General features: G+C 38.9%; 1 protein-coding gene across 6 annotated transcripts in view; it reads left to right on the top strand.

The window, feature by feature from the left end:
• Positions 1-12,803: 12,803 nt before the first annotated feature.
• LOC126348204 (RNA-binding protein 4.1-like) overlaps positions 12,804-27,738 on the top strand; it is a 114,360-nt gene continuing 99,425 nt past the window's right edge. For 5 of the 6 annotated variants that reach the window (XM_050002336.1, XM_050002338.1, XM_050002337.1 and 2 more), the window contains exons 1-2: positions 13,050-13,209; positions 15,641-15,666. In XM_050002336.1, the coding sequence (XP_049858293.1) occupies positions 13,203-13,209; positions 15,641-15,666 (33 nt within the window). In that variant the 5' untranslated portion in view covers positions 13,050-13,202. Of the gene's footprint in view, positions 13,210-15,640; positions 15,667-27,738 lie in introns of all 6 variants that reach the window. The other variant, XM_050002339.1, reaches the window with a different exon arrangement.

Genomic DNA, 27,738 nt, shown 5'->3' with positions numbered 1-27,738 from the left:
ACAGCTCAATTACATAAACCCTCTGACAAAGACACAGCAATACCCCTCGGCCCACCATTATAACCAGAAGATATGAAAACGACAGAAAAACCTCTCTCCAGAGAAACCAAAAAAGTAGCACTCCAACAATACAGTAACATAAAAAAACGCAATGTAAAACAAGAAAAAAGTATAGGACCCACGAAAACCTAATTAACGAAACGAGGCCTGTACATTTGCTGACTACTTTCATAAATGCAAGAAATAAACAATAACATTTAGGAATACTCTTCTTCCAACAATATTCATCTAAATGGCCTTGCAACACTGAAAGCCTTCTTTCCCCACAACGACGCCCAATGATTGCAAAAATTTTGTAGTTGATTTACGGTCACTCATTTTCTGAAGCAGAATTTTCGCAGTGAAAGCAACTGACTCATCCATAACGAACACCGTGAGAACACAAGACCTTGTAAATCACGACTACTTATAAATCACGACTACATTCATTAACAAAATATGCCGAAAACAAATTACGAGATGAAAGCAAAACGATCTACATCGAATTTTTAATATATGAGCGTAATGAAGAAATCCAGAGATATCATTTAACGGTCATCGACAGCAATCTGCGGCACAAACAAAATAACATCACACATTACGTCATTGGTCAAAGCCAGCGGGTGGTATCGGACACTAGAATTGACCTCAGCTATATATTTTTACCCATGAAGAATAACTTTATCATTCATTTTATCAATAACTGGTGAGGCACTCTTTGGGGTACCTGTATGCTGCATCATTATAGGTGTAGCATGGAAAAATAGTGATGTTAATAAGCATTATACTTTGACTATAATGGGAGAGGTATGAAACAAAACACAAACACGGTTTGAGATTATACATACATACATTATTTATTTAAATATCGTACACAGGATGCAGAATTTCCAAAAAATCATCAGTCTCTTTCTGTGTCTTCTTCTTCACACCTGTACAGTGTTTCCCAAAGAAAGCTTTTTGATATGCAATGAATTCCGCGCGTATCTCCCTCAAGCCAATGGATGCCTCACAGTACCTGGGTTTTTCACGTGCACTTTTCATCTGTTTCTCTTTTGGTTCAGTATTCATATGCAAACAGAGGTACTGCTCCAAATCATCAACATGTACACTATGCACGCATGGGAAGTTTACAACATCATTTTATGCAGAGGCTATGACCGGCAACCAATGATTCAATCTCTCCAATGCAAGATGTAGCACAGTATCAAGATTGTATAAGTTCATAACTTAGGTGTGTCTTAGATAAACACAGTTGTCACCTGATTTCACACATAGAGCACAGTCATCACACACTGTTGTAATAGATAGTGTCACACAAGCAAGGCGAATGTCTGGGTGAGAACGAGTTGGATAATGGTCTGTAGTCATCTGCTGATTGATGTAGCGCTGTGCACGACATATTTCGCCCCACTAAAACTCAGAATTTGGCACTTTGACACCGTTTGATGCATTTTCAATTTCTATTCTCGCATGCAAGCCTCAACATGATGTGCTATACCAACATTCACATGTTTAGTTCTACTGGAAGTTAAATTGTGTGCAGAACTGAAAAGCATTGGTACGCTCGATGCCTTCTTATCCACAGCATCTGCACTCTGTGTCTACACTAGCACAAGGATGTTCTGCTGGGATGGGTCATATATTGGTGACCAGTATGTCCTCCATCTTGCTGTTGTTTAGGACCACCAGTAGCATTCGATGTGTTGGGAGCAGATCACATGTCCTCATCACACAAACTGATGAGTGGGACAGAGAACAGGTCCTTGTCCTGCTCCAGCAAGTGGGCTCTGTGCACTACAGGATCCCACGTGGTCACTACAAGTCCAGACATGCTACAGGTTGTTGCTGCCGCAGTTCCAGAGGTTGGTGCACGTCTTGAGAAGATGGCAGCTGAGGTTGCTACAGACCTGGATGCAGTAGAGATTGGTATGTTGGTGCTCGCCTCAGCAGGCTTGGATGCATCAAGGGCTACTGCTGAACAAAGACGAGGAAGCATTACATATGGACTAAGATGCAAAAACAAATCTTACAAATGTGTGTAAAATCTTATGGGACTTAAGTGCTAAGGTCATCAGTCCCTGAGGTTACACACTACTTAACCTAAATTATCCTAAGGACAAACACACACACCCATGCCTGTGGGAGGACTCGAACCTCTGCCAGGATCAGCCACACAGTCCATGACTGCAGCTCCTTAGACCGCTCGGCTAATCTCTCTTGGCACGCAAAAACAACCAATAATAATAATAATAATAATAATAATAATAATAATAATAATAATGATAATTGTAATATTACTAATGCTAACCACAGACAAAGATGTGATGGGGGGTACTTACTTTTCCGTTTCTTCCTGTTCTGTAGGATTGTGTTGGATCGCGGCTGCTGCTGACGCTTCAAGGTTCTTCTTCTTCTACTGCTGCTGGCTGACTGAGTGAGACTGAGGTCCCAGACCTCCTGTGCCTGCCATATATACCCTCCAATGACGTTACCAGATACCGCCATCCTACTGGCTGAATTCTAACACATGTCTGGATTAAGGGTTCCTATTGGTTCCTGCCATTTTCCCCCTAGACCGCCATCTTGGATTACATAACAGGAAGGATGACAGCCCCCTCTGGTGGCAGTACTAGGCCAGTTGGGCACTGGACCTCATGGTGAACACACTGGACGGGGCTGCTGCCTCAAATTGTTTAAATAAAGACTGCCTGCAAAGTAAATCCCATCCAGCTCAGGCTAAGTCCTTTTCCTGACAATTCCTAGGAAGAGGAGGCGTTCGGATGACTTAGGTTAGTGGAGGTGGCCCAAGAAACCTATTTTCCCACCATTTTCTTAGGTTAGTGGAGGTAGCCTAAGTGACCTTTTTCCCACCAAAATTTGAATTTCCCACCATTTTCTGGGGGTGCAGATGGGAGGGGGGAGGGGAAGGTGTTAAGTTAGTGGAGGTAGCCCATGTGTCCTATTTTCCCGCTAAAATTTGAACTCAGTGCAGTGGCGTCATTGCAATGTTGTCATATCTATTGCCGCCATCTTGGATCCGCCATCTTGAATAAATTTGGCTACAATGGAGAGTGGTGTGATGCACAGGTTGCCCTACTACTATTGTGTGTGTATATGTTCTAGTGAAACCAGTACTGCAATCAGCTGTACAAGTGTTCACCTAGGAGCAGCAAAGACGATCTATGCAGCGGTGGCTAACAGAAAGAAAGCCCTCCAGAGAAAATCCTGGGCGAGCTGGTCACTATACAACGAAACGACAACTACAGGAAATTATATATTGATTTTTAAACAACAATGATAGCTCGCTATGTTTGTCTAGATTTAGTGTTCAGCTATAGTTTTTGGAAAGAAGCACTTAGTCACTATCAAGGAGCCGAAGAGTCAGTAAGAAGGCTGTCGCTAGTAAGAAGACTGTTGTGTGACTGCTTTATTGTATGTGTGAATTCCTAAGGGACCAAACTGCAGAGGTCATCTGTCCCTAGACTTACACGCTACTTAAAGTGAGTTATGCTAAGAAGATCATACACACCCATTCCCAAGGGAGGACTCGAACCTCCGGTAGGAGGGGCCGCGTAATCAGCGACATAGCGCCTCAAACCGCGTGGGCACTCCGCAGGCACTGCTTTATTGTGACTGCATTTGCGTCGAGACACGTTTACATGTGTCGCTTTCGACACCTTGCTCGGAGAATAAGGTATCGATTATCAAGACAATTGGAGAATTTTCGTGTATTTCGTTTTAAAGGTTTCGAGAGCCTGTAATGACTGCCTTTAGATTTTTAAATGCAAGATTAGATAATGCTGTAACAATACTAGGGCACAATCAGTGGAACTATTTGATGAATTTTATTTGAAAGTACGAGTAGCTCCTTGCAATTTTGTTTTGTACGTAACCTGTGGTCGATCGAACTTTGAGTGTTGTAGCATTACTGGAATGTTGTGTTTGTTTGAAGACTGATATGTGTGTGTCGTGTGTACGAACGTATCCGTGTTTTAATGTCGGTAATTATGTATGACGAGGTCCAGTTCCTATGCCTGTGATAGTTTGTTGCACATACAAAGGATTTGGTTGTTGGGTATATTTTGAGATTTTGGCATAAGCACACTCTAAAGTAGTTGAGTGTTAAGCGTTTGTGTAGATTTATGGAGGACAGTGTTAATATAACATAGTAACTTGTTGCACACAGTGGAGTATTTAATAATCGAGCGTTACTCTCGAGTTTTTCTTGATCGTAGGATCAAGTACAGGAACAAATTGAATTGTGATTACCAGTGTATTTAGAGTGTACTCATTGTTAGTAACGCAATTATAGAAATTCCCTTGCCCTAACTGAATCTTTTGAAGATGGGAAATCTAAGTGCTGCCATTACTCTAGTGGTAGGTGACGAGTGATATTCAATTAGTTTTGTTGTGGGTACACGAGAAGCCAACATATGAAGTGGATGAGTTTTTGAAAATATGATTTTAATTGAGCTTGAAAGTGGTGGTGGCTCATATGTTTTATGTTGTGTGTGGGTGTTTTTTTTTCTACCTTGTTCAATGTGGGGATTACATAAGTGGTCACTTGATCACAACAGCGTTTGTCTATGTAAAGATCTCATTCATTTTAAAGAGCTAAAATAAAATCTGATTCGTTAAAATTAGGACCAAGTCCCTATATTATCACTTCACTCACTATTCTAAACAAAAAGAAAGAAAACAATCAAGTTTTAGAGGGAAATAAAAAAAGGGGGGCTGAAAGTCAAACGATCTGACTTGCAACAAGTAGAGCAAGCCCATTCAAGTCAGTGGTATAATATAAACAAATGAATGAGGAGTCTTTAAAAAGAAAGCAGAGAAGTATTTTATCAAAGTTTAATGACGAGTTTACAATTATACAACTTTTTGAGAGGTAACACTCACTACATTAACATGGTACACAGCTTCCGGAAGACAAAAACCGAATTTCAGAAACCGTTTTCGCTGTTGTGTTTACATGTTAAGGTCTGAAACGGACTTGCTAGCACAATTAAATAAGCTGGAAAACAGCTGATACAGTTGATGATTTACACAGCTTCAGTCTAATATTTCTTCTTATCCTTCACTGTACAAAAAGCTACTCCGTCCGCATCAGCCGAAAATTTCTAGAAACAAGACGAAAACTGAAAGTCGAAGCATGTTTCAAAACCGGTTGCGTTTACATGGGATCGACAATCGATTGTAGTTAGGAAACCAGCAACCAGAAGCGGATTTCCAGAATCGATTTTGAAGTGTTATATGAACACCCAGAAGCGGAAATGGAAAACCGGTTTAAGAAGTCCGGTTTTGGGAGCACTATGTAAATGAGATTGAAATTACAGTTGTTAAAAAATATTTTAGTTGATAATTATAACCCAATACGCAAAGATTTACTCTACGAAGTAATCCTGATTTAATACAAAAGACTATATTTAAACTTTATTACCAGAGGTTGCATTAATCAGAGGATGTAAATGCAGAACCTTTTTATACATTTTGGAATGTATAAGTACTGTAATTAAGAACTGGGATTAATTAACTGAAATAATTTAATATCAAGTGTAACATTGTCTTTATCTGAGTAATGAATTTAGAGAGAGAACAACTTTCAAGAATTATTTTCATTAATAATAATTTGTACAGTACATTCGTTTTGGGTGTATTGATCACCTTTATTATTATGGCTTAACTTAAAAAGTTTGGGAGGATGATTATAATATTGCTGTTGTTATAGTCTTCAGTCCAGAAACTGATCTGATGCAGCTCTCCCATGCTACCCCATCCTGTGCAAGATTCTTCATCACGGGTAACTACAACAACCTATATCCTTCTGAATCTGCTTAGTGCATACATCCCTTGGCCTCCCTGTGTGATTACGACAGAATCCAAACTGATCTTCCTTGAAGTCAGCTTCTACCAGTTTTTCTTTCGTCTGTACAGATTTCGTGTCAGTATTCTGCAGCCATGACTTATTAAACTGATAGTTCGGTAATTTTCACACCTGCTTTCTTTGGGATTAGAATTACAATACTCTTCTTGAAGTCGGAGGGTATTTCACCTGTCTCATACATCTTGCTCACCAGATGGTAGAGTTTTGTCATGGTTGGCTCTCCCCAAGCTATCAGTAGCTGTAACGGAATGTTGTCTACTACTGGGGCCTTGTTTCAACTTAGATATTTCAGTACTCTGTCAAATTCTTCATGCAGTATCATATCTTCCATTTCATCTTCATCTATGTCATCTTCCATTTCCATATTACCCTTAAGTACGTCGCCTTTGCATAGACCCTCTATATATTCCTTCCACCTACCTGCTTTCCCTTCTTTGCTTAGAACCGGTTTTCCATATGATCTCTTGATATTCATGCAGCACATTCGTTTTGGGTGTGTTGATGACCTTTATAATTAATTATGGCTTAACTTACAGATAGCATGACTGTAGATGCCACCACAATTACAGGGTATCTGTTGAGAAGCCAGACCAATCTGTGGTTTCTGAAGAGGGGCAGCAGCCTTTTCAGTAGTAGCATGGGCAGACCTTTCCTCCAAATGTATCTTTAATTTTCCTGTTGGCTGTATCTATCTTACCCCTAGTGACATATGCCACTACATCCTTACATTTGTCCTCTAGCCATCCCTGCTTAGACATTTTGCACTTTTTGTCGATCTTATTTTCGAGATGTTTTCATTCCTTTTTGCCTGCTTCATTTACTGCATTTTTATATTTTCTCCATTCATCAGTTAAAATCCATATTTCTTCTGTTATCCAAGGATTTCTACTAGCCCTCGTCTTTTTATCTACTTGATCCTCTGCTGCCTTCACTACTTCATCCCTCAGAGCTACCCATTCTTCTTCTACTGTATTTCTTTCCCCCATACCTGTCAATTGTTCCCTTATGCTCTCCCTGAAACTGTGCACAACCTCTGGTTTAGTCAGTTTATCCAGATTCCACCTCCTTAAATTCCCACCTTTTAGCAGTTTCTTCAGGTTTAATCCACAGTTCATAACCAATAGATTGTAGTCAGAGTCCACATCTGCCCCTGGAAATGTCTTACAATTTAAAACCTGGTTTCGAAATCTTTGTCTTATCATTATATAATCTATCTGATACCTTCTAGTATCTTGACGCTTCTTCCATGTATACAACCTTCTTTCATGATTCCTGAACCAGGTGTTAGCTGTGATTAAGTTGTGCTCTGTGCAAAATTCTACCAGGCAGCTTGCTCTTCCATTCCATATCCCCATTCCATTTTCGCCTACTGCTTTTCCTTCTCTTCCTTTTCCTACTATCGTATTCCAGTCCCCCAAGAATATTAAATTTTTGTCTCCCTTCACTCCCTTGAATAATTTCTTTTATCTCATCATACATTTCTTCAATCTCTTTATCATCTGTGGAACAAGTTGGCATATAAACTTGTACCACTGTGGTTGGCTGCAATAATGCAGAACTAGGCTGTTCATAGTAGCTTACCTGTGCTCATATTTTTATTCATTATTAAACTTACTCCTGCATCAGCCCTACTCGATTTTCTATCAATAACCCTGTATTCACCAGACTATAAGTCTTGTTCCTCCTGCCACCAGACTTCACTAATTCCCACTATATCTAACTTTAAGCTATCCATTTTCCTTTTTACATTTTCTAACCTACCTGCCCCATTAAGGTATCTGACATCCCATGCTCCGATCTATAGAACACCAGTTTTATTTCTCCTGATAACGATGTCCTCCTGAGTAGTCCCCATGTGGAGATCCGAATGGGGCACTATTTTCCCTCCAGAATATTTTACCCGAGAGGATGCCATCATCATTTAAGCATACAGTAAGGCTGCATACCCTTGGGAAAAATCATGGCTGTAGTTTCCCCTTGCTTTCAGCCATTCGCAGTACCAGCACAGCAAGACCGTTTTGGTTAATGTCACAAGGCCAGATCAGTCAATCATCCAGACTGTTGCCACTGCAACCACTGCCCCTCTTCAGGAACCACATGTTTGTCTGGCTTCTCAGCAGATACGCCTCTGTTGTCCCGACAGAGTCAGGGATTTTCTCTGCCTCGTGATGACTGGGTGTTGTGTGATGTCCTTAGGTTTGTTAGGTTTAAGTAGTTCTAAGTTCTAGCGGACTGATGACCATAGATGTTAAGCCCCTTAGTGCTCAGAGCCATTTGAACCAACCCTCTGTTGTGGTTGCACCTACAGTAGGGCTATCTGTATCGCTGAGGCATACAAGCCTCCCCACAAAAGGCAAGATCTATGGTTCAAGGACCTGCAGAGAGCCAACCATAACAAAACTCTACCATCTGGTGAGCAAGATGTAAGAGTCAGGCGAAATGCCCTCAGACTTCAAGAAGAATATAATATTATAGTGTTGAAAACTTATTTACCAAATCGATCAGGTACACGAGTGTTGATTTCAGAATTGGTTCAAATGGCCCTGGGCACTATGGGATTTAAGTTCTGAGGTCATCAGTCCCCTAGAACTTAGAACGACTGAAACCTAACTAATCTAAGGACATCACACATATCCATGCCCGAGGCAGGATTCGAACCTGCAACCGCAGCAGTCGCGTGGTTCCAGACTGTAGCGCCTAGAACCACTTGGCCAATTTCAGAATTGTTCATACAGTGTTTCAAAGAACCTGTTATCTTTTAATAGATTAGAATGAGATCTATTGTATTTCTCCACGAATTATTAGCAATTTATTGCATCTACATTTTTTCTCGATTTTCTCTTGTATTGTGTCCCACAACATCTGAACATTTTATCAGGGCTATGTAAGTGGAGATTCGTAGGCAACAGTTCCAACACAGTGAACACATCTAGTCTCAAGTCTGGTTCCAAAATCTCTGTCTTACCATTATATAATCAATGTTTAACCTTCCAGTGTCTCCAGGTCTGTTCCATGTGCACAAACTTCATCCATGATTTTTAAACCAAGTGTTAGTGATGATTAAATTCTACCAGGTTGCTTCCTTTTACTTTCCATTCCCCCAGAGCACACTCATCTACATTCTTACTTCTCTTCCTTTTACTAATATCGAATTACAGTCTCCTGTGACTATTAAATTTTCGTCTCCATTAACTGCCTGAATAATTTCTTTTATCTCATCACATATTTCTTAAATGTGGAGCTAGTTGGCATATAAACTTGTACTATTTTGGTGGCTGTGAGCTATGTGTTTATCTTAGTAACAATAATGCTTTCACTATGCTGTTCATAGCAGCTTATCTGCATTCCTATTTTCTTGTTCATTATGAAACCTACCTATATTTGATTTTGTATTTATAACCATGTATTCACCTCACCAGAAGTACCGTTCCTTCTGCCACTGAACTTCACTGACTCCCACTATTACTACTTTAACATCCCATTTCCCTTTAAAAAGAATTCTAACATACTTGTATGGTTAAGGGATCTGACATTCTATGCTGCTCTTCATAGAATTCCAATTTTGTTTCTCCTGATAACGTCGTCGTCCAGTGTAGTTCCCATCCAGAGATCCAAATGGGAAACTATTTTACATCAGGAATATGTAACCCAAGAGGACGCTATGATCATTTAACCATGCAGTAGAGCTGCATGGCCCCAGGAAAGATTTTGGCTTGCTTTCAGCCGTTCACAGTACCAGCACATTAAGGCAATTTTGATTGATATTACAAGATCAGATCAGCCAAACATCCAGACTGTTGCCCATGCAACTACTGAAAAGCCTGCTGCCCCTCTTCAGGAACCACAGGTTGGTCTGGCTTCTCAACAGATACTCTGTAATTCTGGTGACTCCTACAGTAATGCTATCTGTATCGCTGAGGCATGCAAATGACAAGATCCATGGTTGATGTGAGGAATTCTCTGATTTTATTTTATTCACATGTTATTAGCACTAAAGCATTAGTAACTACAAGTTTACATCTTCATTTTCTAACAGTTTTGACGTTGTGCAATATAAAGAACCAAACATGAGATAATAAAATGTCGGTGCTCCAAGAAAACTGGCACCCAGAACCACTCTGAACACCGTACTACCAGGTACTTCAGTGTTAATCTGGACATAATGTAAGTACGCTGTTTAGGTTTTCTTATTGGTAACGCCACGTAGCGCTCTGTATGAAAATCGCTGGCTGTGCTGTGTGCAGTATGTGGCTGGTTTGCATTGTTGTCTGCCATTGTAGTGTTGGGTAGCTGCAGCTGGATGTTAACAGCGCGTAGCGTTGCGCAGTTGGAGGTGAGCCACCAGCAGTGGTGGACGTGGGGAGAGAGATGGCGGAGTTTTGAAATTTGTAAGAATTGGTGTCATGAACTGATATATACGGTATATTATGACTATTAAGGTAAATACATTGTTTGTTCTGTATTAAAATCTTTCATTTGCTAACTATGCCTATCAGTAGTTAGTGCCTTCAGTAGTTTGAATCTTTTATTTAGCTGGGAGTAGTGGCGCTCGCTGTATTGCAGTAGCTTGAGTAACGAAGATTTTTGTGAGGCAAGTGATTTGTGAAACGTATAGGTTAATGTCAGTCAGGGCCATTCTTTCGTAGGGATTTTTGGAAGTCAGATTGCGTTCGCTAAAAACTATTGTGTGTCAGTTTAAGCACAGTCTTGTAATAATTTTTCAAAGTGGACGTTTCAGTAAGAATACGCACTTTAAGTCGAATTATGCATTTTTTGTATTGTTTACGGAATTCCGATGTTCCTGGAGTATTCTCTGATTTTCTGTTTCCTTTATGACATAAGATAAGCTCCTGCAACCCTACATATGTACAAAAGTATATTGATGTTCGCTTGATGGTGACTAAGAGGCCAATTTGGCCGGTACTATTGAATAAAATATTTTGTTTCTTAATTACATCTTTAGAAGAATAAATGGTTCCTTTTAGGAATCTGCTTACCATGAAGCACAATGTTTTTCGATCACAAGATGTCTTTCAACACTTCTATAGTATTTCTTCTAGGCTTGGCATTAGTTCTCTATCTGTGTCATACATTTATAAATTGTTGTTTGCTGAATTATAGACTGGCAGTACACCATGTTTTATCATTGTAACTCCTCACATGTTTTTTTACTCATTCCCAACTAGTAGAACATAAACTACCAGTTGTACAATTTCTTGGCTTCACAAATAATCTTGTTAATTTTTTATACACTTCGAAAAAGTCATGTAATAACTTACTGTTCTTAATTCTGGTGATTATAAGCAACTGTTCTTTCTTTATTTTTGCAAGAAATTTGTGTTCCTTTGTACTACTTTAGTTTTTTACAGTGCTGTATAGATGTAAAACTGATTGGATATGCTACATAGCAGTATTTCAGAGTACAAATTAAAAAAAAATCTACATTAAAGTCGCCATTTAGAAAAATATTAGGGTACTTTGAGCTGTAGGGTACTTTGAAATGAATATGATGCTAAGAACTGCTTCGGCATCAACATCTGTACTCTGCAAACCGCTTTGAGGTGCAAGGCACAGGGCACATCCCACTGTAGCAGTTATTAGTGTTTCTTCCTGTTCCATTTACATGCAGAGCGCGGGAGAATGATTGTTTGAATGCCTCTGTGCATGCAGTAATTATTCTCATCTTTTTCTCACGACCCCTGTGTGAGCAACACGTCGGGGCCTGTAGAATATTTTTAGATTAATCATTTAAAGCTGGTTCTTGAAACATTGTTAACAGACTTTCTCTGGATAGTTTACACCTATCTTCAAGAGTTTTCCAATTCAGTTCCTTCATTACCTCTGTGACACCCTCCCGTGGATTTTTCTAAAAAAAAAACGGGACCGGTGACCGTAGCAGTCTGGTCCCTTTAATCCCACAACCAACCATTAAAAAAAACATGTGATCATTGGCGCTGCTCTTGTTTGTAAACGTTGAATATCCCCCGTTAGTTCGATCTGGTACGGGTCCCACACACTTTACTAATGTTCTAGAAGTGGTCGCATAAGTGACTTGTAAGCAATCTCCTTTGTAGGTAGACTGCACTTCCCCAGTGTTCTATCAATAAACGGAAGTCTACCACCGGCTATACCTCCGACAACGTATGTGATTATACCATTTCATATCCCTACCAGTGTTGCACCCATGTATGTGTATGAGTTGGCCGATTCCAACAGTGATTCATTGATAATATAGTCGCAGGATACTATTCCTTATTTTACATTCATTATCTGAATAGCATACGATAAAACAATTGCCGTAGGTACAATAACTCTGTCCCCCCCTCTGAACAACACGCTGCAGTGCTGCACTCTGTCATGTGATGCCCCAGTTCGCTTGAAATTCCAAACAAAATCACAAATGCAACGAAAGTATAGCAGACAAGCAAAGAACACGGATACTACGTCATCATAGTTGCGAATGCGCTGATATTCAGCTTTTCTATGTGGTTTTCTAGATACCAATTTTCTTGGGGCACCAATATTTTATTACCACATGTTTGATTCTTTCTTATGGTTTAATGCCATTCGTGCCAGAAAAAGAAAATATGCCAATAGTACGGAATGAAGCACTTCGTTTCAAATGAATTGACTGCCTCTGCAGAAAAGATTAATAGAACCAAATTTCTCCAGGCAACGGACATAAATAACTTTATCAAGACGATTAGTGGTTGCTTGCTAGTAACGGGGAAATAACACAAAATCAGAAAACTGATACCACAACTTATTTTAGTCTTACATGACAATGAGAATGTATATAAGTTCACTTGATGACTCGCGGTCACAGAAGTCTATTGTTTTCATTTGGGAGCTCTAAAAACGAAGAGTGCACGTGGAGGATGACCCCTCCCCCAAAACAACTCAGATTGCTCTGCGCATGCGCGAATCTTGCAGCTTGGGCGCGCCAGAAAAAATTTCCGGATGTCACTTGACTACTTGCTGTTACAGCTCGTGTGGCGAACAGCCACACTTTTAAGCAGCCAGAAGAGGGAGACGGCACTGCTCAGATGCTGATTCGGCGCTGCGCATGCGCACGAGCCCTATGGCAACTACTCCTGGCGTATTCTGGCAACTGTGCAAACGGACCAAAGATAATCACTGATCTACGTTGCGCATCCTTGTGATTGGTTTTCCTCTCTACTGTTACGACGTGAGACGCTGACGCCATTTGTGTTGCTTTGGCAAGTGGGTTTTTGTGTGAATTTGGAAAGGGGTTCCGAGTTATATTGCAAGTATGACAGGTAATAACACAGTGTATGATTTTTTTTTCTTTACACACGTCTATGTACGGAATAGTTTTTGAGAAGACAGGAAAGTTGATGCGGCGTCAAGGCGTTCTTCTTCCTCGATAAAAGATCATTACTTACGAAGCTCCGTTTGCCGACGTGTAATACATACCTCTTTCCAGAGCCGTATGGACGTTTTCATTATAGACCGGAGTTGAGGCAGCTTTCTACTTCCTCAGTGTTACTGCTCTGTAGGTTTGAACAGGGAATTTGGTAATTGCTAGGCGACCTAAACTAGGAAGCCATGTTTGAAACTAAATACAGGAGAAAATTTGGTTACGTGTATTCGTGAATGTTCACTATTGTAGTATGACAAAGAATGAATTTCCGTTGCATCAGATGTTTGCATTCTTTTAGTGTGGCGTACTCTAGTTCGAATCCTCGTGAAAAAAGGGGTTGGGGATGGCGGGAGGAAGAGTAGTAGTCTGTTTTAATACGATTGAGACGAAGCGCAACTGAAATGTAAAATTGAATGTAGCTTTTCCGGTTTTGCTGCTGCACAGTAGCCAGTTTAATGGCCACAGGTAATACTGTTGTAGTACAGGATTACAAAGGAGCTACCAACAAAGACACTATTAATTAAACTGGATTTTATATGAAGACCTAAGTCAGATATCGTTAGTGCTGTTACAGTAGTGACTTGATTTTAGTTTTTCCTTTTTAACTACCTCCATGTTCTTTTTATATAATTTTTCTTCTATTTTTATCAGAACAGTTTCCCTGCCTTTAATCTCTCAAATATTTTGTCTCCTGCCATCTTCTTCAAATGTTATGCTGACTTATTGTGTAGTCTGATATATTTCGTGACACCTTTCCCTTGTGAAAGTTCCTGTTCATGATTGTTTCATATTTTCTAATGCTCTGCTTTCCTCACTACCTCGTAGATGTATCTGATTTTTCTCATATAGAATGTATGCAGTTATTGATTTGAAACATGTATTAACTCTGTTCTGCCATTATTCGTGTTAAATATGCTGGCCTTGCATTCTATAGCTCATGATCTGATCTGTGTGTTTGAAACTGATAGTAAAAACTATTAGTTTGTTTTTAGGTTATTTGCATGTGTTTCTCTTTGGTGTCCGCACTCGTCCATTGTAGGAGATATATATATATATATATATATATATATATATATATATATATATATATTAAAAAAAGAAAGAGTAGTTGCAGTGTTAAACCTATAGTGAAGCTGGCCAAATTACATACCTCAAAGCATCCACCAATAACAAAGATGCTACATTGTGCTGGAGCAGCCATTGATTTTAATTAGGATGGGATGTAAAGCTAACATAAAATATGTTTAATCATAGAAATAAAGTAAATTTTAATATAAATCTGTTGGGGATTACAGAAGTGTCAAATTCCACCCGTTGCTTTGATGCATGACATCAATATGGCAATAATGGCTATTCTAAGCGTCTCCAATGTGGCGCCTATGATGTCCGTACATACAAGAGGCAACAAACACGATAACATGTATAAATTGGACAATAACATCTCCCTTCAAAAATACAATCAAACTAACAGGATGACTGTGGGGAAATTGGAGGTTTTAGGGTGGGGATAAGTTAAATATAACAGTAAAAACACACATCAAGATCCCAAAAGACATAAAATGATGAACTGAAAAACTTCCCTTGGCGTATATAGGTCAATCACAGGTGACGATGCCAAAACCTACAGCAAAAACTGAAAATTGGAATCTGACATTTTCATTGGCCTACAGCAAATACTATGGAAATTGGAATCGTTGAACATTCAAAGTTCTGATGCAAAGAATACTTTATGAAGCCTTCTGAATCTTGAGTTGTGGCAAAAAGTATGAATTATCGTAGTTGTAACACCTAGCAGTAGTGTACATTTGTCACTTGGCAATTACATTGGCAGTGCCTTCTGCAAGGTCTCTTGGAAGTTTGATAGAATTCAGTTAAGATGTAATTAGGTTACCCTGCAATATTATGATCACAGTCGGGGAGAATTCATGCCACTTTTACAGATATGTGGGAAATTTTCATTGCATAAAAGTCTCGTGTTGTAGATCTAATCATTGGCTTCCTCACCATTCTCTCATTGGCTACTTTTAACTTGATGCCAGCTTAACAAACCAGCACGTCTTATTCTTTTTAACTTGAGTTTGTGGTGGATGCCCGTATGTGTAAAAGTACTATAAACACAGTCTAACCTCACACTGTGTGGGAATAAGACTGACTGTAAGGGATTCTGCTGGCCCCAGCACCCTATTTTTGCAGCGTCACGTTAAACTACACGTACCATTTATGTTTGAACAATAGCTGTAGCTATAGTTGTAATAAGAACTGTTTTGTGTGTGAGAATGCCATGGTTTGATTTGCATACTACTTACAAAATAAATTTTTTGTTACAGATATCAGGACTTCCAGCACACCTCCGGTAAGTTCTGATATAAAGATAATGAACACACTGTACTTCTAAGAATTGGACATCTGTTCTGTAGTTCCATTGTTGTTGTGGTTTAATGTAATCCTCATATGATGATCCAGTCATGACTTGCAATTAATAATAAATGACAACTTACTAGCCTATATGAACACTTCTTTTTATGTGACATTGGTTGTCAGTTCCAAACATAAGAATAGTCGTAGGCATGAGCAATGGTGGTAGAGTTTAGGCTAATTCTAAACACCTAATTCACACATTCTCAGACAGCCAGTGACTGTTCAGTAGTGTTGTGCTTTTCTCTAAATGCTCTAAGTAATACTACCATTGTATATGATTGCAGGAAGTTATTTAGTGAATTTTATTCTGCTTGTTGTGATTTGTCATGGCTGGTGATGGTGGTAGGTAACAAATTCTACACCAGCAATCAAGAGAGGTGATTTGCAGGACACACACATTCATCGAGCACAGAGCACTTGTTTGTGCATTCCACGACTGTCGCTTGAAGCGGGCAACAGTGCAATCCCCCTTCCCCACCCTTGTCTCAACCTGCACGAACCACCATCGTTCATGGATTGGGCTAGTGACCTGCCATCTTAGGTGTGTTTCACAGAGTTTGCTGTTGGACTTCATTGGTTATCTTTTCATGTAGCTGTCTAGGTACTAGAGAACACTTACATTTTTGTATAATTTGTAAATATGTGGATCTGTTACCTTTTTATGACTCAGTTTCTGTACTGTACTTGAGATCTCCAGACCCATACTAATAGCTCCTCTTTTCCTGTTAGTCTTCATGCAGTTTTAAAGTGACTTGATTCTCATTTTCACTTATTCATCACACACTTTGCACCTGTCAATTTATTGCAATAGATTTGTAGTGCTCTTTGTTGCTTTCTTTTGGTGCCTTGCCCAAATATTTTTACAACATAGTATCTTTTCGACAGATAGTGTAGTATCGCAATACAGTGTAAAGTTATGTATCTTATGTCAGCTTGCATGCATGGGTTATGCTGCCTGTCCTGTTGTCTTCACAAAATTCAGCCTATATATCACTTCCTCTGAGTAGTCTTAGCCCTGGTCCTGCAGTCCCTCCTGATAATACTTCCATCCATCCTGGAAGTCATGCTACATACCATAAATCTAGGTGCCACTATCTCATTATTCTGTTGGATGAATCTAGTGGCATTGAACACCCATGTTGATTTCCTGGAGGTCATTTTTGCTCTCCAAAACTGTAATGCTTGTCTTTTACACCTTCTTGCTTTTCTACTTCAGTGAAGAATTTGGCTATATAGCTTATTCTAATTGCTTACCTTTTGTAGGTCTTCCATCCAGTAGGTTGATATCTTAAAACTTTCCGAGTTGGCAGGGTTTGTGACATGTGGGTTAGATTATGGCGTTAATTCTTTCTATACTTTGTGTCTAATTGTTGTATATATTTAATGCTTTCAGTATCTCATCACACCGAAATTCTCCTAGAAATCTCATCTCATTGAACCACACCTTTAAAATTTCTATTGTCACAAGTCTCAAAGTTCCAATTGCAAAGAGTTGAGATGATTGTGCTTGCTTAGAGGTCGCAATCATAGCTGTTACGGTCACTAGGGCCGTATCCAGTTGGAGCTCTTAGACAATCCACAACTCTTTTGAGGCAGGTGGAACCACTTGTGTACCACCACCCTCCTCACTTAAATGCATGGTGGTACAGAAAACACACAACTTAATTGTGAAGTTCTGACACATCCAGCATAAAGATGTGTGTGATAACCACCTGTTGTCTGTAATGTTGGTAATTCCCACTATGATGAAAGTGGTTAGAAGTAGCATTGCTCCAAGTAGACAGTCTATGGCGATATATCCCACAGTGAGCACTGTATTCTTGATCTGTCCAGTGCGTAATTGCTTCTGTTTTATGTGGTATATTGGTGATTACAGGTGAGACAATGGCTTCTATACATCCATAGTCAATGTAGCATTAATGGTTTTTAGATATATCCTACAGAAGACAATTATTTAATGACTAACTCTGAGTTTAAAACATGTACCACATGCATCACTGTCACTGTTAGTTGCTATGTGGAAAGTCAAATATTGTTAGCAGTTTTTGCAGTAAAATTGCAGGAAAAATTAATGAACTTCATATATGTGCTTTGAGATATTGCCATACATTTCACTTTATAATGAATCAGTGTAGGGAAAAATAAAAGATATACTCAAAGCTGAAATACCTTTATGTAGTTATCAAAGGAGATTAACATAGGAAATTTTCAAGAAGAGTTGATGGTTGTATCTTCTCATACTTGATTCATGTGAAAATTGTGAATGCTTTTGTACTTCACAAGAAACTGAAGCTTGATACAGTGATGAATTTTTGTAACGAAGTGTCCAAAAGTCTTCTGAGTGGCGCACTGGTTGCTTCAAGGAATGATGTCAGGTGCATCAGTAGTCAGTCCAATGCAGATTAGCAAAAAGTATACTTTTGTGTTTAAATGTGTGAGAACAGAAAGTCCAGTACATCTGCTGCAATGAACTACATGATGAATGTGTGCAAATTCAAGCACCAAAGAAAAGTAGATAAGAACGAAACGGATATGTAGCATGTGCCAGGTACTTCTCTGCTTATGAAAAATATTTTGCTTCCAAGTCTACCATGCTATTTGATGAATTAAATGTGGCAGGTTTCTCATTCCTGCGAGACTAGCTATTCCATCCAGTACTTCCACTTGAAGAGTGATGGTATCCATAATGTACAACCAGTGTTTTTTGAAAATCATACTGTCTGTTTACATTCTCTATCTAATGTAATTGTATTGCATTTCATCATTTTTATAAAATTGTTCAACAAATAGAAGTCTTGTGCAATAAGGGTCTAAATTTCTCATATCCCTGTGCATGGAAGCACCAAACTTGTGTGCATGATCTTTTCGACTAGATGTAGGGCTCACTGCAATGATATTTTTCCATGACATCCATGACATCGCTGTGATGTGTACATGCCCAGTTCCTAGCATTGGGAATGTCTGTCAGCTTTCGTGGCCATGTCAAGTTTTGATAAAGGAGGACCAGGTGAACATCAGTCATACCAGGGTGCTGATGACCATGATGTTGAGTGCCCCTAACCTCAAATAATAATCATCTGCTGTACCATCTATGGAACTTTTTTATAACAGTAGTTTTCTGATTTGTACCAAATGTAGTATGGAAGTCACATCTGATATATTTCCTGTTGTGACTGAATGATTCTTGCAAATAATGTGACAGGTTGCTGTTTTCAGTAACTAGTTTTTCCAGCCATTAAGGTAATACATGGCTAAGCACTTAGTTCATTTCAGAAATGCTGACTGCAAGTACAGAATAATTTTGTGTGCCTGATTAGTATTAATAAAAACTTATTTATAGCCTGTGCACCAGTGGGTAAGTTGTATCTTCACTCATCGTATTTGATTTGATCAGTTTATTGAATTCATTTTAGTTGATCTAGTTATTCATTTCAGGACTGCATGCATAACATAATGCTGTCTAGTTAAGCATACATAATTATAACTATTTTGTGCAACAGAATAATAAATGTAGTATTGCCGTAATACTGTAAGGTATAAGCCGTATCACTTCACTCGGGGGTGTTGCCTTTATAGTCTTGGATGTTACTGGAAGGGGGGGTGGGGGGGGGACCTGCCCTGAGATACAGGTCTCCAAAGGTGACTCTGTGAACACCGTTTTTGAAGATGCTAATTTTGGAAAAAAATTTAACTGCTGTATCTCTGTAACAGGTCAAGATATTTTGTTAGGATTTTTTTATTTGCAAGATGATTGCTTTATGATTACAGTGGTATCCTCCACTTGGACATACCTGTAAGTCCTTTTACTGCAATCCAGAATAGTTAAATTTTTTCCTGTTGATTAATACCTTGTACTATATTCTGTGTAAAGGAGAGCTTCTGCTTTCAAGTTAAACAAGTTTTATTTTTTAAAAATATTATTTTCAAACTTTCAAGGGAAATGTATGTATTCACTGAAGTTGTTTCTTACTAGTTTGTTACAATTTTTATTTCTGTTGTCTTTGTTGCAGATATTTCTTAACACTTTCTTTGTTGCAGATATATTTTAAACTTTTTTGTAGTTACTTGTCAGTTTCTTTGTCACAGTTATTCATTGCAGGTGTCTTTATTGTAGTTATTCAGTGCTAATGTGTTTACTCAAGAGGCTTCTAAGAAATCTGAGACTATCCAATGAGTTTTGTGTTTTTGTGAGTAATTTGCCAGTTGACACTGCAGTGTGTTTTGTGAAAAGGATTTTTTGAAATGTCTTCTGACTGTGGCCACTGGAGAGTGAAGTGTGCTGGCTATTTGCATGTCCATAAAATAGCGATAAAAAAAAAAGACCTTGTTCAGGTTGGGAATAACTGTTCTGATTTGAAGACTTTGATTCAAAGTGAAGTTACCAATGTCGTCCTGTCACGACTTTTTGTGTTGTAAATGTTTTGACAGAATAACAATATTGATAGTATCTGAACAAGATGAATCTTCCCATGGTGAAGATTTTGCATAAACAGACGTAGAATTATGTACCCTGAATCAGTCAACTACAGCTGTAGGTAGGTGTGAGTCTTGTTAAGAAACCGTGGTCAGTGAAGTTGAGTCATAAACTCTATACATGAAGAAATTATTAAAGCTATGGATGAATACATTACAGCAAAACTAAGCACTCTTCAAAGTAGAAATTCATCTTCAAAAGAAATTAACCAAATCACTCTTGCACCCATTTCCAGGAATTTTTCACAAATATTAGTTCAGCTGGTGAATATTGTGCCTCCTACAGTGAAACGATTAAGTAATAACTAATATTCCAGAGACATTTCCAAAGAAAACAATTTTGTACCATGTTCCATTAATGTCAAAGTACATGGTACACAAATCAAGAAATGAGAGGTCTGTAAATAAAAGGAGTCTTTGGAAGACCAGATCCTTATTATGGTCATCCTGTAGGAGCAGCTCAAGTTAAAATAGTGCAGTCATTTTATCTGGACAATAAATGGGACTGTTCTCGCCAGAGTGCCAACAAAAAAACACCATAACTGCAGCAGTCGAAGGTCAAAAAGTTGCGAAAGTGATGAGGTACATGACCTGCAGTATTAAAGAAACTTTTGCAATTTATAAGAGCAACCGTACAACTTCACATATCGGAAGATCAAAATTTGTGCACTATGGCCTAAGTGGGTTGTTCCACACCCTCCTAGAGATGTCTGTCTGTGTGTACTGTGCAAATTTTGAACTTTGTGTGGTAACTTTGAAGAACTTACTGGAGCACTTGACATGACACCTTGGTTGGGCGTGTGAAGCTCTTAGTTGTCTGTGACGTAAAGCGAGAGACTAGTTTGTTTCAAGAATGTAGTGACTGCCCTGGAAAGGGAGGACTGTTTTTACAGACACTTTGCCTGGTAGACATAGCAGATAACTCTGCAGAAATTACATTTGCGGCATGGGAGGAAACTAAACTAATCAAGGAAACTGCTGCTTTCGACAGTTTCATTGATGAACTTGGTAAATGGTCAGTGAAAGTAGTAACACGCCAGCATCTGAAGAAATTGCAACGCCAACATATTGCGGAAGTGAAATGCTGTGTACAGGCTTGAAGAACTATGTTCAGTGCTTCACTGTCATTTTGCTGAGAACTGGTCTGTAATTCTCCCACAAGAAGTAAAAGGGTATCATTAAGGTAATGCACAGATTTCAGTTTTTATGGGAGTGACATAATTTCAAAACAACATCACAAGTGTTGCAGTTGTTAAGTGATGACACAGGACATGACTCAGCACATGCTTTGCTGGAAATGTGAAAAATTCTTCAACTGCAGACGGGCAGAGAAGATCATTATTATAGCTGATGGTGCTCTTTAGTCGTTTCAAAAATCGTTACCAGCTGTTTGAATTGAGTAAGTTGCTTGTGTCAACTGACTGGATATACAGTGCTACTGGTTGCAGAAAGGGGTCTTGCATTGGTGTAGGAGGCCTGCTGAAGCACCATGCTACAAAAAATAGTTGTGAAATCCACAGCCCTCATTCTTTTGCCCAAAGATGAGATCTAATAATTCTGTGAGCAGAAAAAAGGAGAATGGTCCAAACTACTCCTGTGAAAGGGATCCAGAAAACATATTTTTGGACTCAAAGTTATGGCCGAAGTCATATTGAATGCACTGGAAAGAGCAAGAAAGAAGAAATTTCATTCTTTTATCCAACACCTCAGAAACAGCAGGATAATATTCAGGTTCACAACCTGAGAATGGGGATGTTTGTGGCGTGTGTCTTTGACTGTGACTGGTGGATTGCAAAGTTTATAGACACCAGTTATGAGTTAAACGAAATTGTAGTGAACTTTATGCTACCACATGGACCAATTGCTGCATATAGGTTTCCAGCAGAAGGACAGCAACAACGGCATCAGTGCTCAATTCCTGTTCACAATGTTTTGAAGATTGTAAGCGCTCCAGTTTTTAGTGGTTCAACAGGAAGGCATCACTCTACATCAAAGGAAGATACGGAAGCAGTGGGAACATTTTTAGTTCATTGACTGACTAATTTCAGTACAAAGCACAGCGCACATAAGTTGCATAAATAGTCTTTGGACCATAGCGTGTAGGATTTCACGGCTGGCATCGTCAGTAGTTAAAACTTCCGGGCTGAGAGGCCGTGGTCGAACAGTAGAACTTCTTCTCCCTGACGTTTCGTTGCCAGCTGCGGACAACATCTTCCGAGGCGAGTCTACGACTGGCTACCAAGCCGCGGAGGTCCTGTATATATAGAGCGGGTAGAGGGCACCACCACGAGTGACGAGTGGTGGTGCCCTCTACCCGCTCTATATATACAGGACCTCCGCGGCTTGGTAGCCAGTCGTAGACTCGCCTCGGAAGATGTTGTCCGCAGCTGGCAACGAAACATCAGGGAGAAGAAGTTCTACTGTTCGACCACGGCCTCTCAGCCCGGAAGTTTTAACTACTGAGTCTTTGGACCTTTCACATACATTTTGGAACCATTTAAAATGCTTGAAAAATAAGTCTCTCATCTTTCAAAACTAAAATTATTTAAAATATAAATAAGACTAGGTTTTGATTTTTGAGTCTGTTATGTGATACCGTGGTAGCAAAAGAGGTTTCGTGTATGGCAAAAATTTCAATTGTTCATGAAACCTGTTCAACCTAAAAGTGGAAGCTCTCCTTTTCAGGGAATGTAGAACTATATGGTACTAATCAACAAGAAAAAAATCAGTATTATATGGATTGGCATTTCTGGAAAAAAATCCATAAATTATAAAAAAAGTTCAGCATGTAAAAATCCGTAAAAGAACTTTGACAGATAAGTCCAGTGGAGAATTTTTTTGTAATCATAAAGCAATTATCTTTGAAATGAAAAAAAAAAAGAAATATGTAGAACTGTTCCGGAGATATAGCATTTTAAATTTTTTCCAAAATTAGCATGTTCAAAATAGTACACCCAGCATCATCTTTGGAGTGCTGTATCTTGGAGCAGATTTTTTTTTTTTGGAGAAAACAAAAAAACGTGTGTTCCTTACTTAGTCTTTCATTTTAATATATCCTAAATTCAGTAACATCCGAGACTATGAAGGTAAGTCGTTTGGTAATCTCTTAGCTCTTCTTTTCTGAATCCAAGAAACACATTTCAGTTCGGAAATGCCATCTGCTATGTTGGTAACCAGTCAATCAACAGCAGTATCCACGAAGCCATCAAGCACCCCATTTTCTCCTCCTCTTTTATGACATGTCATTCTATACCCTGCCAGTTTTCAGCAGTGACAAGTGAGAAAGCTGTGTATGTTAGTCTCAGTGTGTCTTGCAGCTCAACAGTCTTGTAATTTTCTCAGGCCAAATCAGTTCTGTTACATTTGTATTGTAATGGTACAGTGGCAAGTGTAAAAATGCAGCTTTTATATAGTGCGCTCGATGCTGTGAAAATAATTGTTTTTCATTTGTCTACGGTACAGCTCTACAACTGCGGTATAAAACAATGGATGTAATCCAAATAGGGAGTATTTGGTTTTTCATTTTTGCCTTTAAAATTAAATTTTTATGTTTTCTTAATTCAAGCAACCTTTATTAACAGCCTTTCATAGAATATTAATAACTGAGAATTTATATTTGAAATGGAAAGAGGAATTTTGCATGCAATATTTAATTAAAATCAAGATGACGTGCATTATTCATAAAAAAATGATGATGAATTTACAATTATGAGATGTAGGTGTTTAAAATGGAACGAGAAAAAAATTTGACACTGTTGAGGCTTGAACCAGTGTACCATGAAATGTAATGAGTTGTCAAATTGCCAAACTACTACGCTACCGATTTCACCATAAATTGCCGGCTAGAGTGGCCGAATGGCTCTAGGCGCTTCATTGTGGAACCACGCGTCCGCTACGGTCGCAGGTTTCAATCCTGCCTCGGGCATGGACGTGTGTGATGTCCTTAGGTTAGTTAGATTTAAGTGGTTCTAAGTCTAGGGGACTGATGACCTCAGGCATTAAGTCCTATAGTGCTCAGAGCCATTTGGGCCATTTCGCTATAAATCAAATGTTCAGCTGTTCAGTATCTAATACAGTCCCTCAGAAAACTTAAAAATCTCTAAATTTATGACAAACATCAAGAACTACCTATTTCTCGGTACTTTGTAACTGTGCTCCACACACTTGTTTCACTAAGGAACAGGAAGCAGCCTCAGACATTTTCATACTGCTGTATTAACAGCGTGACAATCTGAGCACAACAGTGCAGAGGCTCTGACTGGTTACAATTTTGGAATAAAAACTAAGCAGCTAAAGGATGATTAAGGAAATCGTTGATGACTGTTAATACGTTTGAATATCTTAGTTTCATTTAACATAACTTAGTAATGATATATCGACTATGTAAGACTTTTTTCCAAGAGCGTAACACCAACAGTGTAGGCATGCTACGGCTTCTGACCAATCATGGGGTTTGTCTTTGTTTACATCAGATACACATCTGCTCAGTGCGCTGCTGTGAACACACACAACTTGTAACAGATCCTCGATGTGCCGGTATTTTTAAACAGAGGATATTTGTAGGACATAATCCTATAAGGTTTCTCTTTCTTCTCAGTTCATATGACCTGTGTGTGTGTGTGTGTGTGTGTGTGTGTGTGTGTGTGTGTGTGTGTGTGTACACCTGTCCTTTTTTTTCCCCCTAAGGGAAGTCTTTCCGCTCCCGGGATTGGAATGATTCCTTACCCTCTCCCTTAAAACCCACATCCTTTCGTCTTTCCCTTTCCTTCCTGAAGAAGCAACCACCGGTTGTGAAAGCTAGTAATTCTGTGTGTGTGTTTGTGTGTTTTGTTCATTGTGCCTGTCTGCCGGCGCTTTCCCGCTTGGCAAGTCTTGGAATCTTTGTTTTTAAAGTCTAAAGTTAGAACTGGGCATGTACACCTCATAATGATGGTACAGATGTTTCACTGTGATGATCTGGTGTCTCCCAATCTTCCTGACTTCAATCTCATTTATTCTTTTGTTACTGAGCCCCCCTTTTTTTAGCTTTCTGACAATTTATGCTTGAAATAGCTATGTAACTTTTGGAAAATCATGTCAGGTGAGCCTGAAAAGGTTTGTGGAATGAGTAAATAACTACATCAAAAAAGTGACTGGTGGCAGTTTTATGTATTTGACAGTCACAGGTTCTAAAACATCCATACTGGATAAGCTCAATCTTTAATTTTTTACAATTACAGCATACAATTTTCAGGGTTCATTTTATATATATTCAAAAATCAGATTGTCGTAGTTAAATTTAGGGCTTTGAAAACTTTATAAAATTATAAATTTTGGCTGAACACCAGTGTTTGTAAGTAGTGTAGCTTGAAGTCTAGGTTCGGTTGGAAGGTAATAATTTGGTTTAGAGTTGAAGCTAAAGAATGTGTTAGATAGGAAATGGTAACAGATTGATGTGATGCAAATCCTGATGTCTTCATTTTGTCATATTTATCAGAATCTGTCATATTTGATGCACTTTTCATATTAAAAACTGAAATTACGAGGTAAATTCAGAAGTTACACAGAACAACGGAAGAGTCTGAGAATTTTGATGCACATTATGTATGTATTTGTGTCGTATGTAAACTACACATAAACTATGAAAAATATAAGGGGGGCCCCCTCTACGTAACTTGTACCATTGTCTATGAAAGGTATGTTAGCCATACTTCAAAACTCCATGGTGAGATATGGTGTTGCTATGCTTTTCTTATAACCATTTCCAATTCTTGGTATTTATACAGTTCAGTTGAGATGAACTTACTGTTAACAGCTTTATCTTGCTGCTTCAGTATCCACCAAAGCTTTTTATAATTTGTTTTCAGTTCTTGATCAACAGATGCATGTCAGCAACTTAGGCCTGTAGTTATGTGCACTATCCATTGGCCTTTTTTGAAAGTAGAGTAGCCTGTATCTGTTCCCAATTACTATATATACTTCCTTGCCCCCCAGTGACACTCAATAAATTGTTTCTAGAAAGGGAGTAAGTTGTTCTCCATAATTTGTATATTATTGACCATGGTATGCTTCTGGAAAAAAGAAATATGCTATTGTTATGAGAGTGAAGGCTGGACTTGCACTTTCACATGGCACTGTGGACATAGGAAGGGGACTCACATTATCAGGGACCATCTTGAATGCATATGCTGCAGATGTGTAGAAAAAAACATTGTATTCTCATTTGACTGCAAGAGGGGATGCTATGGTGCATGTGTTAGAGGAAAAGGCTCACTTTGCGATTGCCACTTGCAAATCGTCTAGAGTAAGTTTGAGAAACAAAAAGTAAAAATTGAGCACAATGAACAGGCATTTAAGAAAGGATTTGATGGGAATTAGTGAGGCCCAAACAGTACTGGGGGTGCTAAGAAAGGTAGGGAACATAAAACAAAATTAAAAACATAGAAAAGATACAGAAAGCTATGTTAAAATGTTTTTTCAAAGAAACAAAAACAAAATGCTTTATCAAGAAATTTTGTTTTATTCTGAAAATGGCATTGTACAGCTGCACTTTAAAGCTTTTTCTAGTTTGATATATTTGTACCAAATAGGAGCATTTTAGTATTATAATAAATTCCCTGATTATTTTTTTATTATTGTATGTAATGTTGTTGTAGTTTTGTGTGTTAAGAGATGGGTGGCTGTGGGGATGGTGGAGGCCAGATTAGAAAATAATAATAAAGCTTTTGATCCTTCTTTCCTACCGTCTGGGAGACGAGTCTTTGGTATTGACAGCTCGGTAGCGTCTTTCTGTTGCCTAGCGACCGCAGGCAGGCAGCCACTGACGGCCTGACTTTGAGCGGGTAGCAAGGGCCACGTTGCCGCTCTGAAACCTGGTCGCGCGCGCTTATGAAACTTACCAGTGTCTTGCGTGCATGCGGTGCGGTCGTTCGTTGTTTGTCTGAAGTTGAATTCACAGTTTATTTCGTTTTTGTTGTTTTTAGTGTTTCTTTGTTTATGTTTTGTTGTAAACAATGTCTAGTGCGGCGGGTAGTACCAGCCCAACACAAGAAGTGAAACGGAGGAAGAAAAGTGTGCTACACACCCAGGCCCGTGAGTTCGTGTGCTCTGTGAGGGATTACTTTGAGAAAGAAAAGGACAAAGGTGGGCCCTTAATTCCTGTTGTTCAGGTTGTGAAGAGAACTGCAGCAGCATTGAAAATAAGTAAGAACACTGTTGTAAAGATAGGGAAAGAACAGTATAGTGTAGATTGTGATGAGAGTGGCACAACAAAGCTGCACACACCAGGAAAGAAGCGACCGAGAAATAAGCAGGTGACAGCTTTGGATGATTTTCAGAAAAACGCTATTCGTCGTCATATAAACAGCTATTATAAGAGAAGGGAACATCCCACTATCTAAATTACTAGTGTCGCTTCAGAAAGACGATCTTTTTAAAGGGAGCAAATTTTAATTGTGTACAGTGTTGAAAGACATAGGCTTCAGCTATACACTGTTTAACGGACGCAAAATATTAATGGAAAGGACAGATGTAGTTGCATGGTGGTGCAGATTTC

This window comes from Schistocerca gregaria, chromosome 1, assembly GCF_023897955.1.
Source record: "Schistocerca gregaria isolate iqSchGreg1 chromosome 1, iqSchGreg1.2, whole genome shotgun sequence".
Lineage (NCBI taxonomy): Eukaryota > Metazoa > Arthropoda > Insecta > Orthoptera > Acrididae > Schistocerca > Schistocerca gregaria.
The sequence above is the reverse complement of the archived record's forward strand: the minus strand, read 5'-3'. Positions and strand labels throughout refer to the sequence as shown.